At 44.2% G+C, this 16,333-nt stretch overlaps 1 protein-coding gene across 1 annotated transcript; it reads right to left on the bottom strand.

Moving 5' to 3' along the window:
- Positions 1-219: 219 nt before the first annotated feature.
- fam53b (family with sequence similarity 53 member B) lies at positions 220-15,789 on the bottom strand. Its single transcript, XM_054598661.1, has 5 exons — positions 15,591-15,789; positions 8,792-9,023; positions 7,572-7,626; positions 4,514-5,277; positions 220-1,313 (listed from the first exon to the last, which is right to left on the bottom strand). Exons 2-5 carry the CDS (start codon positions 8,879-8,881, stop codon positions 984-986), a joined length of 1,239 nt encoding a protein of 412 aa, XP_054454636.1. The 5' UTR covers positions 8,882-9,023; positions 15,591-15,789; the 3' UTR covers positions 220-983.
- Positions 15,790-16,333: the final 544 nt, after the last annotated feature.

The raw sequence follows: 16,333 nt of genomic DNA on the forward strand, positions 1-16,333 counted from the left end.
CAGTCTATGCTTCAGAACAAACGCAAAGCCTTGCAGTATTCTAAAGAAATTGTGCCATCTTCAAAGCAAATTTGCATCTATTCACGTCCACTTGCGTTTTTTCCCCTTGACTTCATGTGCAATTACGCCACGTCCAACATTCACATTCTGTCCGAACACACAATTTGTTGAGATTTTGTGAATAAAGAGGCTAAAATAACGTGATTACAAATGACACATTTAAAACTGTGTTTTATTTGTATAGAAATATGCTCATGTTTTACATAACTTTGTAGTTACAAATTGTAAAAAGAATATTAACAATATTAGAATCACAAAGGTTTTTCCTCACACAAACGGGAGATCTCATAGAGAAAAGCCTGATGTTACTGTGTGAAATGTTAAGCTCTTTAATATACTTTACAGGTCGTGGGGTGGGTGCGGCTTGTTGCTCAGTGAGAGTGAAAGGGGCTTTGCTAACGGTAGCTTTCCAAGTAGTCTTCATTTCTGTCCGTCATGTACTACTGAAGAACGTCAGAGGAACGGACACTCTTTCTAGTGCAGAGAATTGATACAAACCTGCTGTGAATTCTCTCCAAACGCAGTACAATCAAGGTAATCAGGGTTACAGAGAAATGTTAAACCCCCGCTCTCTTGAGTCAACATTAATATATCATTTTTATATTTATCACTTCTATCATCTCCACCCGAAATCCGTCCTCCACGACTTCCTTGTTCTCCTGAGACACAGTTGAGATAACGCACAGTGTGGGAGTAGCTTCTGACTACACAAAGCCTCCAAAAGAATGGCCCACAAAGCTCCTGCTCAATCTCTCCTTTAGAAAAAAAAAAAAAAAAAAAAAAAACAAGTGCTGGAACGCTCACTGCATTAGCTTTCCTCTTGCTTTGTCCTTAAGACTATCAGTACTGTTTACTGTACCACCTGGTGATAAACTTTCAGTCCCCTAAATTAGCGTCCTTTCCTGAGAGGAAGACAGTCCAGCTCAGTTCCTCTCAATTTGCTCGATGTCGAGCTCGCCTCCGAGTTGGTACACGTCCTTCCTCATGCTACATAGCCCCGCCCACAGAGGCTCGTTGTCCTTCCCATTGGTTGACCAGTCCACCTCCTCGATGGTAGGGTCTGACGGCGCGTTCCTGGTGGTCTTGCCTTCTTTGGTCCAAGGCTGAACGTCCGCCAGGCCGCGTTCGTTTGCTGACGAGTCGTCGGCGTCGCACTGAGCGGTGCTCCTGAGAGAGGGGAGGGCCGGGCTCGACTCACAGACGTCTTCGCCTGTGATTCCAGGGCAGCTGAGGCTGTGGAAATTACGTGTTTTCTGTGGAAGTACAAAAAGAGATGGGGGTTTTTTAAAAGCATAAATAAATTTGATCTCCACAATGAAACAAGCTAATCTTTGATCTGATAGAAGTCTAAAGTCTCCATTGGGATTAATCAAAAGCATTTCCTCCTTCTTGGACTTTGACCCATGTCTCAAAAAGGGAACAAACAAAACTAAAAAGTCACAGTCATCCTATGAAAACAATCCCTCTACTGTAGTCACAGTATGTGGGTGAGTCAGTGCAGTCAGATCTGAACACTGAGTAACCAGTACTGTAATATAAAAAAAAAAAAAAGAAAAAAATATATCTACCAAAAGATTGGAAGGGTATAAATTTAGCCTCCATTACATACTGGAGCAACTGGTGGTTGACTGGTGGAGGAGTGAGGCTATGCGATATGATGTCCAGGCAGCAAGTGGCCAGATACCCAGAGGGCAGACATCACTCATGTCGGCCTTTGGACTCTGTTCATTGTACGGATCTAGTGAAAGGCCAGCATACATCTGCGAAACCCAGAAACCTCCTTAGGCAAATCCACATGTGCCAACTCTGCTGCAGGCGAGCGCTGCGACAGCTGTGCGTGCTTTGTGACAGAGGCTTATCCGATCTGTACAGCTAATGTGGAGAAGGCCGGGCAGCTGCCTCATGCCTGGACAGTACGGTGTCGGGGCCAGGAGGACACGGGAGAATAGGGCCTCTGTGAAACCTCCTGTCACTTGTGAGCTGAAGTAACAAGCATCGGTGTAGGAACCACGAGAGCACAAAGTGTCTTCTTCTACCTTCTGAAAAAGCCCAAATGGATTCGGGTTTATGATGATATGTGAAACGGTGAAATGTAAAGTGAAATGATCCACGTCTTTGTGAGAAAAGTCTCTGCAGCGGGCAGCAGGAGATCAAACGGGGGCCCGGCTGTTTTTCTTGGCTCCGGACAAGCGGGTACATTTGTCAGCACCAGGCCGGTGTTACATTGCTGCCTTCTGCATTAGCACTTCTGTCTCAACCGTCAGATTTACTGGCCCGGGCCATGGGACCGGACCGATAAGGCTCTGAGACGTCTGGACTGTAGCAGGCCAACGCCAACGCGATCGACGTTGACTACACCCGAGTTTAGCCCTAACTTGGAGCAGAGTTGTGCAGAGGAAGAGCTTCGGGGCAGGAAAATTCTCACACAACTTACTGCACCACATTACAATGCGGGTCACGAATAAGTGCTGCCAGTGTCCAGTTGGTCTGTTACCACCAAACCCTCTCTCTCTCTCTCTCTCTGAATGAAATGGAGAAGACCTTCCTGACCTTGACTCTCCGTCAATACAAGCTGATCAATAGCTCATGAGGCCCGGTTGTGGCAGCTATCCACCCACTGAGCTGAATTTACAGAAATCAATATCTCTTTACCCAACACGCATCTCCCCTGTGCGACGATCTATAACCCTCTGCCACAGCTGCTCTACTTCCTGACGTTCATGGAGAGGGGTAGCAGTTTCTCCCTGGGTAAACGACACCGTTGTGGCGTGCGGATGAGAGGACACTTTAGAGACACACTCAGCACTGTGACCAACCGTTTGAATAGTAAGGTGACTTTGAGCAATGATATGGTGACGTGGGCGAAGGAGTCGAGTGCACTGCAAGTTTGGTCATCACAAGTGAGCCTTTGCAGCTACGTACTAGAGACTTCTAGGTTTAAACAAGCTGACTGTTTTTCAATTAACCGATAAATAATGAGTCTATAAAATGGCAGAAAATTATTTTAATTGCCTGTCACAAGTTCCCAGAGTCCAAGGTGTGATTTTGTTTTTCCAGCAGTTTTTTTTCCCCAACCAACAGTCCAAAACCCAAATGTTTTCAATTTACGTGTATATAAAACAAATAAATCAGCTATTTCTCACATTTGAGATGCTGTTTGGCATTATTGCTTGATAAAGGACTCAAAACAATTAAGCGATTGTCAAAATTGTCGTCTGTTCATCAGCACTACCTCTGGGTTCAGTTGCATAACTGGGCCGAAATATCCGAAAATCATTTTCTCCAAGGCTTGCCTCTAAACCAGAGTCACTTCAGAAGTTTAAAAATATGTCAAAAACCCAAAAATATACAATGCAATAAAACACATTTCTTTTTTGATGGAGGAGCAGTGCACACAATGCACAAACAGCAGGAAATCTACACTGCCAACAATCTCAGCCGAGATTGGTTCCTCTGTGAAAATATTGTTGGTAGCCGCGCCTCAGGCTGTTTTCTCCACGCTGACCTCGTCCCTGTTCGGAGTGTGTGTGGCGTCTGCTTGTCGTGGCGTCTGCTTGTCGTGTCACAGCGGCACTGTTAAGACTGCTGAACTCTGGGTGATTTTCTTGGCGCGGGGGCATGTCCAGCTCTGTGTTTACGATCCAGTCGGCGTACGTGTGAAACTTAACTATGTGCGTCTTTGTGCTCGTCGAGCAAAGAGACAAAAAGACTCTCAAGATGTGCTGATGTCTGTTTAAAAAAAAACATGGTGGACTTCATGTCAAGATAATTTCATTCATCAAAACTATCTCATCTGATCATCTGACTGACATCTTGACTCCTGCTTTGATCAAATCATGTTTATCCAGTCCTGTAAAAAAATAAATAATAATAATTCTGTGCTTTGTGCGCTCTATTTCTGCAAATGCACAACCACATAATGGAATGTGACCCAGAACAGGCCTGCATGACTGAATGATCACTTTCATTCAAAGACAATGCCTGTAGAAACACTTTGAGGTGTGCTGAGGGAGAACAGTCACAATGGCGTGACCTGGGTTGGAAGTGTTTGTTTATCCAACATGGCAGGCGCAAGTTGCCACAACACTGTAGTATGACTAGCTAATGTTAGTGAGACTGATGGACCTGGCAGAGCTTTCGGCTGGAATGACTGTTTCCTGTGGGCCTTGTCTCATACGCTCTGGTCTCTTTTGGAGAACATGAAAAGGCTGTGGGCAATCAACCAATAACTAAATGACACATACAAAGCTCCTGGAAATATGCCTCTGATAAGTTATAGGACTTGCTCAGTGTTTAATAGTTTACATGAGGCATCAAGTGTCAATGTACATTTTTGACCTTACTGGCAGAGATTGCAGTATTTAATCATTTTCTATTGTCCTGATTAAATATGATAGGAAGCAGTTTATTTCTGTGTGATCTGTTTCCCAAAGTAACACTTTTAAAAACCAACCTGGGTCATCTTGGCCAGGTCCAGAGAAGGCCTCTGCTTCTGCGTGTCGGCTGGCCGTCTGCGCTTCACGCCGATCTTCTTGTCGTTGAGGACGCACGGCTGTGAGCGACTGCGGGCGAGACCTCCCTGTCCACCGCGGCGCTCCAGCTCTGGCGTGGAGTCCGGGGAGCTGGATGGCGAGGGTTCGCGATGCTCGGGGAGGCAGATCTGTTCGTGAGAGAGGTAGAGGGGCTGCGCCGAGGGCTCGGGGGACAGGATCATGGAGGAGGAAGGTGTCAGACCGGTGAAGGCAGAGGGGCAGGGGAGTTGCTGGGTGAAGCAGGGCGGCTCCAGGGCGTTGGAGCGGGCGGGCAGGCTGAAGCTGGAGCTGCGCTGCATGGCCGGGAAGCCCAGGTGCAAGTTTCCCGCGCCGCCGCGCTGGACGCTGCCTCCGCTGTGGCACCTCCTCTTCTCCACCGTCGTCCACACGCGAGAGCCCTGAGGGCGCCATGTGGAGCGGCAGCCTCCGAGCTCGTCCGAGCAGGACAGGGACCGGCACTGCCGCTTGCTGGGGGGTGCAGTGGAGAGCGAGGACGCGGCCTCAGTGAGGCTGAGGTCGTGCAACAAGCTGGTGATTGTGGCCGAAGTGGAGCCAACGTCCCAGTCCCAGTGGGCAGAACTCTTGTGCACCTCAGGCAGGACGTCCCACAGGCTCTCCAGACTGGTCCCAACTGGCCTCTGCTGTATAGCACAGCTGTGACCCAACTCATGCCACCGGCTTGTCTCTGCAACAAAAGACCAGATTCATTTACATGAAATAACGGTCATGATTTTTTATTTTTTTATTTACATATAACAGGCCGAAAAAGGGGAAGTATATGTATAAATGAACTTTAAGAATATGGGACACAAGTGAACCTTTTTATAAGATGTTTCCCTGAGGAAACGTAGATTGTCAACTTGATTGTAATTGTTCTGGGTATTTATTTAGTTATGTATTATATATATTAAACTTTGGACCAAAGGCCCTGCCAAATGAATAAACGTAAGTGTTATCAAACTGGGGTCAAGACAGCAGATCTTGAAGTTACTCTGCAGCTTTGATAATGGCTTGTAAAAGGTTTTGAAGGACAAAAATATGCATAGAGAGTGAGACTTGGTTTACTGGTTTTAACTTTATAAAAACACAATATGAGAATAACTTTAGACATGAACCTCTGAGAAGCCACTGTCATTAGAACATGTTCTAGTGCCAAGGTTCTACAATCATTACAGGTTATGTTTGGCAACCTCAGGCATTGTCACTGCTCCAGTCTGGGTCAGCGCGGTGGTCCCAGCACGTGTACTTTGTCAAGATACTACTCACTGCTTTGTGAATTACAGCACTAAAAATAACTGCGTGTCCTCCCGGCACTGCTTTAGTGTCACAGAGTGTAATCACAGCTAATTGGGAAGTGGAGCGAGCTCAATGTCTAACTGCCACGATATCAAACCTCATCTCTGCTGGAGCAAAGCCTGATAAAATGTCAATAACCCATCATAAACATTCAGACTAAAGCTTATCGTCTTTCATTTTTTTGTTGAAATCAGCAAGTATTGTTTCCGTATCAAACCAGCTCCCTATCTGTCATTACCGATTGGCTTTGCACCAGTACGGTTACTACCGTGCCTGGAAAGCACCTGTTATTCCCACAACAGAGACTCTCTGAGTTTGCTGAATGGGTCAGCCAACTGAACTGGTCAGTCAACTCTGAGTCAGATACCAAGCGTCGAGGCCACTGCCCACTCCTGGTATGCAAAAGGTCTATTCTTCTCCACTGGAGATAAAATCCCCAAAATACCAATCTGCAGTACACGGGCAGGAGGAAGGACAAAGGCCAGTGTTACCGACACCTACTTGGTGCTGCTGTGTACTCTGCCAGTATTACACACTCAATGCCAAGATACTGCAAGAACAGAACACTGTTTAATCTCAGGATACAAAGAGCGTAAAGGCTGTTACTCGTAAGGTTGGGCAAACTTAACGATGTTGGCCCTTTGTAGTCATAACCAAATTTTCTACTTGGGGACAACGTGTCCACAGCTTTAAAGCCTGCAGGAGTGCCATAAGATCCCAGCTAATGATAAGCCGCTAACACGTAGTCACCAACACACATTCATCTTGGCTGGAACAGCAGTCAGACACGTTTCGCATAATGCCGTGTGACCGTCGACTTAGTTGCAACAGAGACTGGCTTGCTGCTATTCTGCCAATACTTTCTAAGAAATATTACAATACGCCAAGCTGCTCCTGTCACTCTACACGTTTTATGGCCTCTACAAGCTGCTCAGGACCATTATTGGAACACATTTACTCGTCATGTACAGTTCGTGATGGCAAGTGTGACACATTTACTCACGACAGCGGCCCAAAATAGAGGAAATATAGTGTAGGGCTGGAGGAAGTGACGACATATAACAGGATTCTGTTCTGTATTCTATATTCAGAGCGTTAATATGGCAGCAGACAACTATTTGCTATAGCGGAGTCTATCCGAACAGAGAATGAAGTCGGTCTGGCTCTCTGTGTGTGTTGTTATCCGAGCGTCTCTGTGCTTTGTATACATAGCCGGGCCGGCCGTGCGTGTCTTTTAGTGCATGTTAGCGCGAGTGACCATGTCCCAATGGTTAGCTCACGGCTGCTGCTCTGCACTGCACTCGTACAGCAGTTTCAGCGGATAACGCCATGGCGGAAGCTTAGCGCACAGCCTCAGATTTCTCCCTCAGGTGAACACTGTAGGCTCTGTCAGCACCGTTGCCATTATTTCGACTGTTAGCGCTGCTAGCGACGTTAGCTGTAAGCCGCCGGCTCTCCCTCACCATGTTGAGTGTTCTGAATTCCATACCTTTTAATATTTCTGGTGCTGTTGAGCTATTCTGGACAATTTAATGGCAATATTACATCTATCTTATTTACCATTCCAGAATAAGTTTTAGGCTGATATTACTCTTTTGGTTAATTGCTACTGAAATGATCCATATCACATAACACATACAGGTGTGAATGTGTTTATTGATGAGAAAGACGGCAGACTCTTACCCATGAGTCCACAAGAGAAAAGTGCAGTCCCCTGGCTCATGGTCTGTGCCTGGAACTGCAGAAATACAAGAGAGATTCACCGTCAGCTCGGCAGAAAGTCACATACAAAGGTTTGCATAAATTGTACAGGATGTTCTTGCATTACGCAGTCAATAAATCAACAAATGCAAATCGAAACCTACTGTAAAGTCAGATTTTGTCTATGTAAAATTGCCATAGCACTTGTTTTGCTGCTGAGAGCTGAAGACTAAGTTGGATCCATCAACCATAAATGTCTCTTATTGACACACAAACACCTCAGGGCATGAGAATTTAATTTTACGTGAGGTGATTTTCTCACTATGCTGGCAGAAAAAACATTTCTACTGCATGGATGCTGATTAGAAAATGAGTCAGAGTTGCTCAGCCCAGTGGAACTAAAATACCCCATTGTCATTTTGAGTGAAGTAAACAGAGCACGGGGGATTCAAACCAGATGATAAAAACAGCCTGGCAGCTAGTATGATGCAATTATCAGAAATTGTTACAAAAACATCCCTTATTCCCGATGTTCATCATCACTTCGTGACATTTAACAGGCAACACCTATTCATTTTTTGACAGATATAACCTCAGGGGAAGCTTAAAAATCAAATGTAAGCTCTAATTAGATTAACAAAATAGGGAAATATAATGTAGAGCCAATAAACTGATGTGGAGCAATGAGTGGCTGGCTATCATTCCTTGAATTTGGCCCAAACCGCCACCTACTTCCTCTCCCCTACTAACTCCACGTTTGCTAGAGAGTCCACCTTTATAAAGTTCAATCAACCAAACCAATTCACAGGGAGTGATAACACTCTTGCTAATCTAAGCATTATTATTAGCACTACTGTACTGTACTGTAACGTAAACCAATTTGACCTCTGGATCAATAAAGTATTGCTGATTCTGATCTATGTATAGTTTCCCTGCCAGTGTGATGGAAGTTTGTCCCTAAGGCTGCTGTATTTATACCCTACATCTAAAAGAAGGGTGCTTCTTTATTCTACGAGTGTGATTACAAACAGAGTTCACTCCATCACGGCGTGGGAAGGTGTAGGGGTCGGATTGGAGTTGGCCTTAGAGCAGCACCTTGTCATCTTCCCCTTTTTAAACGGTGCAGTTGAAGCAGGTTGACAAGGCTACACACAAACATAAAATGACACGCCAGACAGAAAAAGTAGGAAATAACCTCTCACCGGGCCCAAATCTGTACTTTTGGATGTTACATCGTCGGCGCCCTTCTTTTCCAGTGTTTTCTTGAAAATGATCACCATGGCAACACACATCTTTGTCCAAAGTTGTTCCAGTGAGGGCAAGGAAAGCTGGCGTCCATCTTGACCGGCGTGGTGTGAGCAGGGTGGTTTCTCGTAAGCTTAAGACAGCAGCTCTCAGCTCCTTCAGGAATGTGCTTCACTCCTCGCCGCAATCCTGAGCAGACACACAAAGATGAGCACAGGATTAGAGTTCAGTACATTTCTGACATTCTGTCGACCACATAAGCGGAGAACAATCCAGATGGATTGGGGAGAAGAGATCCCCTGAGTGGAGGGCTCACAAACACAGTCAATGGAGGGCAAACCCAATTCTCTCCAACGGTAATACTCAACTGAAATGTATCTTTTCAGTATCAAACATGACTTGAGAGGTTGTTCTGTTAGATGAGTAGCTTCATTCATTGGAGAAAATGTCGGCTGCATTCTCTGCACTTTCAATGGGTTCCAATGGCGTCCAAATCACTTCTGCAGCATAATCTATCTCTCTGCCTGATTGATCTGTATGCTTAGTACGAATAACACAATTGTTGACCAGGCGACAACCTCCGGCTCTGCCGAGTGAAGCCAAGGAAGGTGTTTTAAACTTGCATTCTCTCTACTGATCAGCAGGGGGCGACTCCTCTGGTTGCAAAACAAAGTCCGATTGTAGGGAAGTCAATGAGACTTCGCTTAATTCATTACCTCAGTAAACACGAGTTGTTGGTCTCAATCTCTAGTTTCAAGTCTTCTCAAATACAAAATGGGGTTCATTTAGTAAATTAGCGTCCCAATTGGAGTAATATAGACCATAAATTGGAGTATGCAGTAGGGTGGGCTTACTGTGATTGACAGGTCGCTGCTGCTACCACCATAGCAGCTCTATGTAACTCCTCCGCATTACAAATATGTTCACATCCGTTCATTGGTTGCAAAAAGATGATGGATGTAGTCGAAGATGCGACGGCTAAAACGCCAAACTCAAAACTTAAAACCTGCAGTCCACAAACCAATGTGTGACGTCAGGATGACTGCACAATCTATGGTTGTTTAAGCTATGAAGTTGCATCACTAACCATGTTGTGGAGGAACTGTTGACCCTGTGGAGGAGTGCCTTATGCTGCAAATTTGTATCCCATTTTAACTACTGTGTATCCAATCTGTCTGCAGCTGCCGTCTTCCACTAAGAGTTACAAACTTTTCAGAGCCACCTTTCAAGCAGGCATTGAGAATTTGTTACTCAAAAGGCATATTTTTGGTGGCGCAGTAATTGACCACATTGAATCCTCAAACTCATCTCACACACATTGAAAGCATAGAGCCCTGTATTGTTTGCAAACTGAAATTACTGTGATCCTCAACACTGGCACCCTTGCAAACCTTTTCAACTTGAAATTTGCATAGGGGAAATTCAAGGAAGGTTAGTGGTTTGACAAGCTCCTTTAATCTTCAACAAACTCTCGCTTTGATTCGCAAAGGGCGTTGCCCATGTCGCCATATGTGGTAGACTGTAAATTTGAAATTAAACTGCATTTTCACTTCCACGTGGTCTCTCCACAGCGTCACCAAAACTAGAACTTTATACCTTGTTTTGTTCTGGCCCGTCGATGTGGGGATTATCAGTCATCTGAGACAGCAAGTTTCCTCAAAGTGTTCCACACTGGCGCACACAAAGAGGAATAGAGCAAAGTCAAAGTTGTGTAATTGAATCCTCAGGGGCTGGCTGGGAATAGCCGACCTTGCGGTTATCAAAACAACCCTTTTTTCGCATCAGTGCTGCACCACGGTTACAGTACGCAGCTGATTAGCCATAGATGTAAATCTATACAACCATCGCAGAGGATTTCTCACTACCGCTAGATCAGTTTCATTTGAGGTGACATCCGTTAGGGGATTGAAACAAAGTGCAGCGGACACAAGATGGTCGTAGGATGCCTTCAAGAAAGGTCAGAGGGCCTTCCAATGACACAACAACTGCGAGCAGAAAGAGACGGTGTACGTGAAACAAAAGCTCTCTCTGTGCAGAAGATGCAGAATCACAAGACCCTGAGGGAGCTGACATACTGGAGGTGGTGTTTGCATTCAGAATATGATTTCCCCATTACCGACACTCATCCCGTCAGGGAAAACAACTTAAACGCAAGGATGTTTACGGCAGAGTTCTACAAGGACATCAACGCGGTTCAAGGACGTCCGGCAGCTTTGAGTTGTGGCCTCGCGTGAATAGAAAAGAACAGATCAAAGCTTGGAGTGGGTCCGTCCAGCTTATACAGTGCATGACCATTAACCACGCCGATCTGTGTGTTTCACAGCGGAGAGATGAGACTAGAGACATGCTGGGGTAGAGGAAACCGTTGTTTACATATCACCACTAATGGCTCGGTGAAGGATGCAGATGGCAATGACACAGAAAGCAAAAAAACCTCGCCCAAAAGAAATGAAATTGGCAAAAAACATGATGCTTACACAAACAAAAAAAGGTCACTAAATTATGGTTTCCTTCCCTAGAATAATGGAAAAAGTCTGACTGCAGCCTGACATTCTGGACTCTAAACAACATTGTAAATAAGTGTAAACATCATTACTTCTAGTTACAGAGAAACAACAATTCATCATCTTTCTCATGCTCAGGCATTGCGTTTTTATATCCCATAATTCTGAGCTGAGTGCTTTGAATGGGCGAGGTTTATAACATAATTATAAACATTCCTCAGCTCCATGACATAAGCTGAACACACAGTTATAAAAGCCTCACGTAGGCCCACAGCCTTTTGAAAAACATTCAAACTTGTGACAAGTTGTGAATACAACATATGTTGAGAATCGCTGGCAAAGGCTTTTTCTTGTATGGACAAAGCTCACAAAGGGCTTGGTTTCCAATGCTAGTTGGATACACCCAATGCACACCACCTCATAAGGAGTTCCCTTCTGTGTTCAAAGATGAAGCTTTAATCTGTTAAATGAGATATCTACAATTTCTGCCCGAGGGGTGCCTCTACCCTTCTGACATCCAAACTGGCATCACCCCAGTAACGGTGCCATTATCTGGAATCGGTTGGAGTCTCTATGCTTGTGCGGGCCGATAGCTCGTTTATCTGGGCTGGGGCAGCAGCAACCATGACAACTGAGAAGTCTAATCTCCGAGAAGGGGAAGAACGTTGCAGAACGTTCCCCTCAGACGGGGCTTTCCATCGCACGCAAACAGGTCTGCAGTGACAGCGGCCTTCCTAAAAGACAACAATACTGCTGCCTGGGAAGCGGGCTGATGGGACGCCACACTTCCTTTTGTGGTCGCCACGAACCTTTCAACCAGCGCTGCTTTGGCGTGTCAGAAATAGCGAGCTGTCGTGCGGCCTAAATGAGCGACAGATAGGACGGGAGAGGAAACCACACAGCCTATTGGTTAAGTAGAAAACGGAGGTCTGCTTTAGAGTCAGCTGAACTATCAAAAGACTGAACCGACCGTGCTCTGTTTACTTCAGAATATAGGACACAAGAGTACCATATTGTAAACGCCACTGTTCTAAGACCAACAAATAGTGGTCAAGTCAAAAAAAAAAAAGACTACAGACTGTCAAGCTTAGCCATTACAACGGGCGTCAAAACTGTAGTCACCCATGAAAGCTGTTTCCCCAATTAGGGCAGCTTTTCCATACATTACTCAGAGTGTAATCCCACAGGTTAGGCCAACATTACATAAGGATTTGGCAGCTTTGTGTCTGACTGACAATAAGAGTTAATACTAATCCATTTTAGAGCACTTGGACAGCTGGTGGAGAACAACAGTGTTTGAAATTATTGTTGCACCTTGTATAGGCTACTGATAAACCCATGTGTAAACCACTTATAGACCTATTTTTAGGATTTTTTTTATTTATTTTTTTACACATGCTTTAATTTCTTATTTAAACTTTCACCTGTGTGAAGTTGAAACCAAAAACTTCAAACATAAAAGCTTCGATGTTACATTCAATTTTCCGACATCCGCCTTTGGCATTCCCGCATGCATTGCATTCGGATCTGCGTCCAGCTCTCAACAATCCCAGGATTGTGGCCGTCTCAGTAATCCGAGCATCTGCTGAGCACCTGAGACGTCCCACGACTTGAAACCTAACTGAGGGATTTGTGCTGCTCTTCATCGCCATGCCAGTTGTGAGAGGAATGCTGGGAAATAAGAGTGGCTGTCCCTTTCAGCTGGAAGATGTTCCTCAAAAGCTTGTAACCCTGAGCTATTTGCTCTGCTGGCCCACTTCTTTTGAGTTAAATGGCTTGCACGGGATCCATTTTTTTTTTTTTTTTTTTTTTTAACTCCCATTTCAGCAGTTCCTCTTCTCATAATGGTGGGTGTGTTTACAGAGCATGCAATAAAAGGCCGACACACATGCCCGGCTCACGAAGACCGAATAATTGAATGACAAATTGTTCAGCTTTTCTTTTTTTTTTTCCTGCAGCGCTGTGCATCATCTCCACTGTGAAAACCCAAAGCTTTTGAAACCCGAAACCTTCTTTGTTGGTGTTTTCATTAATTAGGTGCCACAAAGGGCAGGTGCCACCAAGTTTGCCACGGCTGACTGACTGAAAAGAAATTTATGAAAACTCATTGTAAGGTGGAGGCAAGCCCACAGCTGTCCGCATGTTCACAGACATTAGGGCTATGTCAAACAGGGAGGCACACTCTACATTTAAAGCAGTGGGCTTCAATGGTAGTTATCAGGCTCAGTCGAGGGCCTGGGGTACAGCCAAGGTCTCACAAGCATGCAGCTGCCCACTTACCATAAACACAAAAGCTCAGCATGGCTATGCATGGCAGCCAAGGAGGCCTACGTTTTAAAGCAAGCCTGCTGTTTAATCATCTCATACATAATCACTTGCACTGTATACATTTGTCCGGAACAAGAGCTTTTGTGGAGCTCTGTAATCGAGGCTTTCAACGGACCTGTCCGAGTTGGAGAGAAATGTTGTCCACTTGAATGTTAAAAAATCGAACAAAGTCTCTTAATTACAAACGGTTGGAGACACAACGCTCTCTTACTCCCACAGCAGAATTAAAATTGCATGTTAATAGACCCACATAAGAGTAAGTCACATCCAGTGGACATAGCCTCTATTAACTTTCAATCAAAATTAAGAGTGGAGGGGAAGGAGCACTCCTGAGTTTTACATGCAGGAATGCATCCATCCCCCACACTGCATTTCCACTGAAACAACATGAGAAAGCCAAGGAAATAACTGTTTTCCAGATAAGTGTTTGAACAATGTCATAACAGTGGCATCGCAAATAACTGGACCCTGGGGAGCCTTAGCTTGGAGGCCCTCTTTGTCTAAATTTCTTCATATTTTAAGTGATATGAACATGGAAAGCAGTGTCATCTACGAGCTCTGATAGGGAACCTCTTTTATACTTGAGCTAAAACGGTTCAACGTTGTTTTCAGATGAGTTTGCCAGTCCTCCAGGTGGATGGCTCTCAGTTTCAGAAGAAAAAAGGGCCCTGAAAACTGAGCTTGTCCAAGTAACCAGCACAAACAGCCCTTTAAACCCCTTTTTCCAAAATCCCTCATGAAAGGGAAATGAGTTTGGCAAAGAAATCGGTGTGACGGGAGCTCACAGAATGTTACACGCAGGCTACAGAGCAAACAGGATTTTGAACTCGACAGAAAGGCCACAAGCAACTGATGATAAAATATTTAAAAAATGTACAGCGTCAAAAAGTTAAAAAAACGACACATATGTATGTTAACAGTAAGTCTCCTATTTTATGTCTGCATGTTCAACCCACTTGTGAACTCAGAGGCCAGAATCATGGCCAGGGGACACTCTCAGAGGTTCAGGTTTAACAAGCTCGAGTGTTTATGATCCCATTAAGCACTAACATTGCAGAATCTGTTGGATTGTATGTCAGCCAGCTCTGTCCTCATACCTGAGGGGAAGGTTGGCTGGGTAAAGATAAGACAACAACATTCCACTGAAACGGCACAAACTGTAAGATTCACCAAATGATGTGGCGTCGGGTATAATGGCATTCACAAATATACTTATTAAACAGTTATAAAAGAAAGTTCTTAAACATTTGCAACCTTACACCACTGACCTATCTTGCAGTCGGTGGCGTGTAGGAAGTTTGAGATCAGAATGTATGCGCTTCAAATCCAATTCACATAAAAATGCTTTTAGATCCAATAAACTTATCTTTTTGCAAACTTAATGGATCACTAGGTCACTTTGTCAACAAATATGTTTGAGTTTACACTTATTGGCAGAGGTTTCTTGGGCTGACATAAAGAAGATGAGTGAATGATACTGGCATAAGAAACTGGTAAGTTTCCACAGATCATTTCTAAGACTCATATGTATGAGCATGTCTGAGTTTCACAATAAGTCACATTAATCTCCACTATAACATTGCATCACATGCTGTCTTTAACAATCTATTAAGTTTGCAATACAGACATAATAAACTGATTTTAAATAACTGACATAAATGAGTTAGCTGAATTTATGTCAAGTTATATCCCAGACCAGACAAAAGAGACACAGCTGTGGTGGTAGTACATGAGGGAAAGTTGCTAAGCTAACTCACTGGAGCTATGTCAACTTCCCACAAAGTCTACTCTGTCACTGATCACTTCTGATTACAATTTGTCATTGTAAAAAAAAAAAACACACTTTCCAAACACATGGGAGCATCAAACTTTATGATCTATCTGCAGAAACTTTATTATTTTGAACATGAAAAGTACCACTCACAAGCATCCCGGAGAGCGCCCCTGGTATCTCCTACAGCACCGGGTCAGCTGGTTTAGTTTCGCTGGTCCATGTTGAGTTTTTAGTTGTTTTTTTAAGCACCAGAACCAGAACAAGGGGCAGGAAGCAGGCCGAGCAGATGACTTACCCTCCTGCTCCAGGCGGCTCCTGCAAACTACAACATTGCCCCAGTGCACTACTGTCCAAGATTGCACGCTAATGAGCCTGTGACAACACACACGGGCCATACCACTTTTGACAGGGGAGACGGGGGTGTCTTAAAAGTTATTTATGCCATTTAAACTTTAATTTTTACGTTAATTATTTTTGTTATTTGCTTTATTTATCTATCTTGTTCAATTCAACTGAAGCTCATAGTGGTAGAAAGTTAAACAATAATGTATTTAAGACTTTTTGTAAAACGGTTACCCCCGCTGCTGCAACTAGTGGTCTGATCCAGCCTGCAGTAATGAAAAGTAATCACAGTTCTGAGCTGGGCATATAGACATGGCACTTTCACAATATACAGTGGTGTAATATGATAACCTGCCAACTGCTTGTGACTTAGAGAGAAATAGAGAGTGGAGGAGAAAGAGGAAGATGTATGAAGTATACACATTCCTGGTTCCCCTTCACAAAATCAGTTCCAGTATAATAAGAGTTATTAGGGTTAGTCCTAACTCTCTATTATTCTCAACTGGCTTTATCATGCAATATACTATTATATCATTTTCTTTTATACTTTT

Source organism: Anoplopoma fimbria, chromosome 5 (assembly GCF_027596085.1).
Source record: "Anoplopoma fimbria isolate UVic2021 breed Golden Eagle Sablefish chromosome 5, Afim_UVic_2022, whole genome shotgun sequence".
In the NCBI taxonomy this organism is placed as follows: domain Eukaryota; kingdom Metazoa; phylum Chordata; class Actinopteri; order Perciformes; family Anoplopomatidae; genus Anoplopoma; species Anoplopoma fimbria.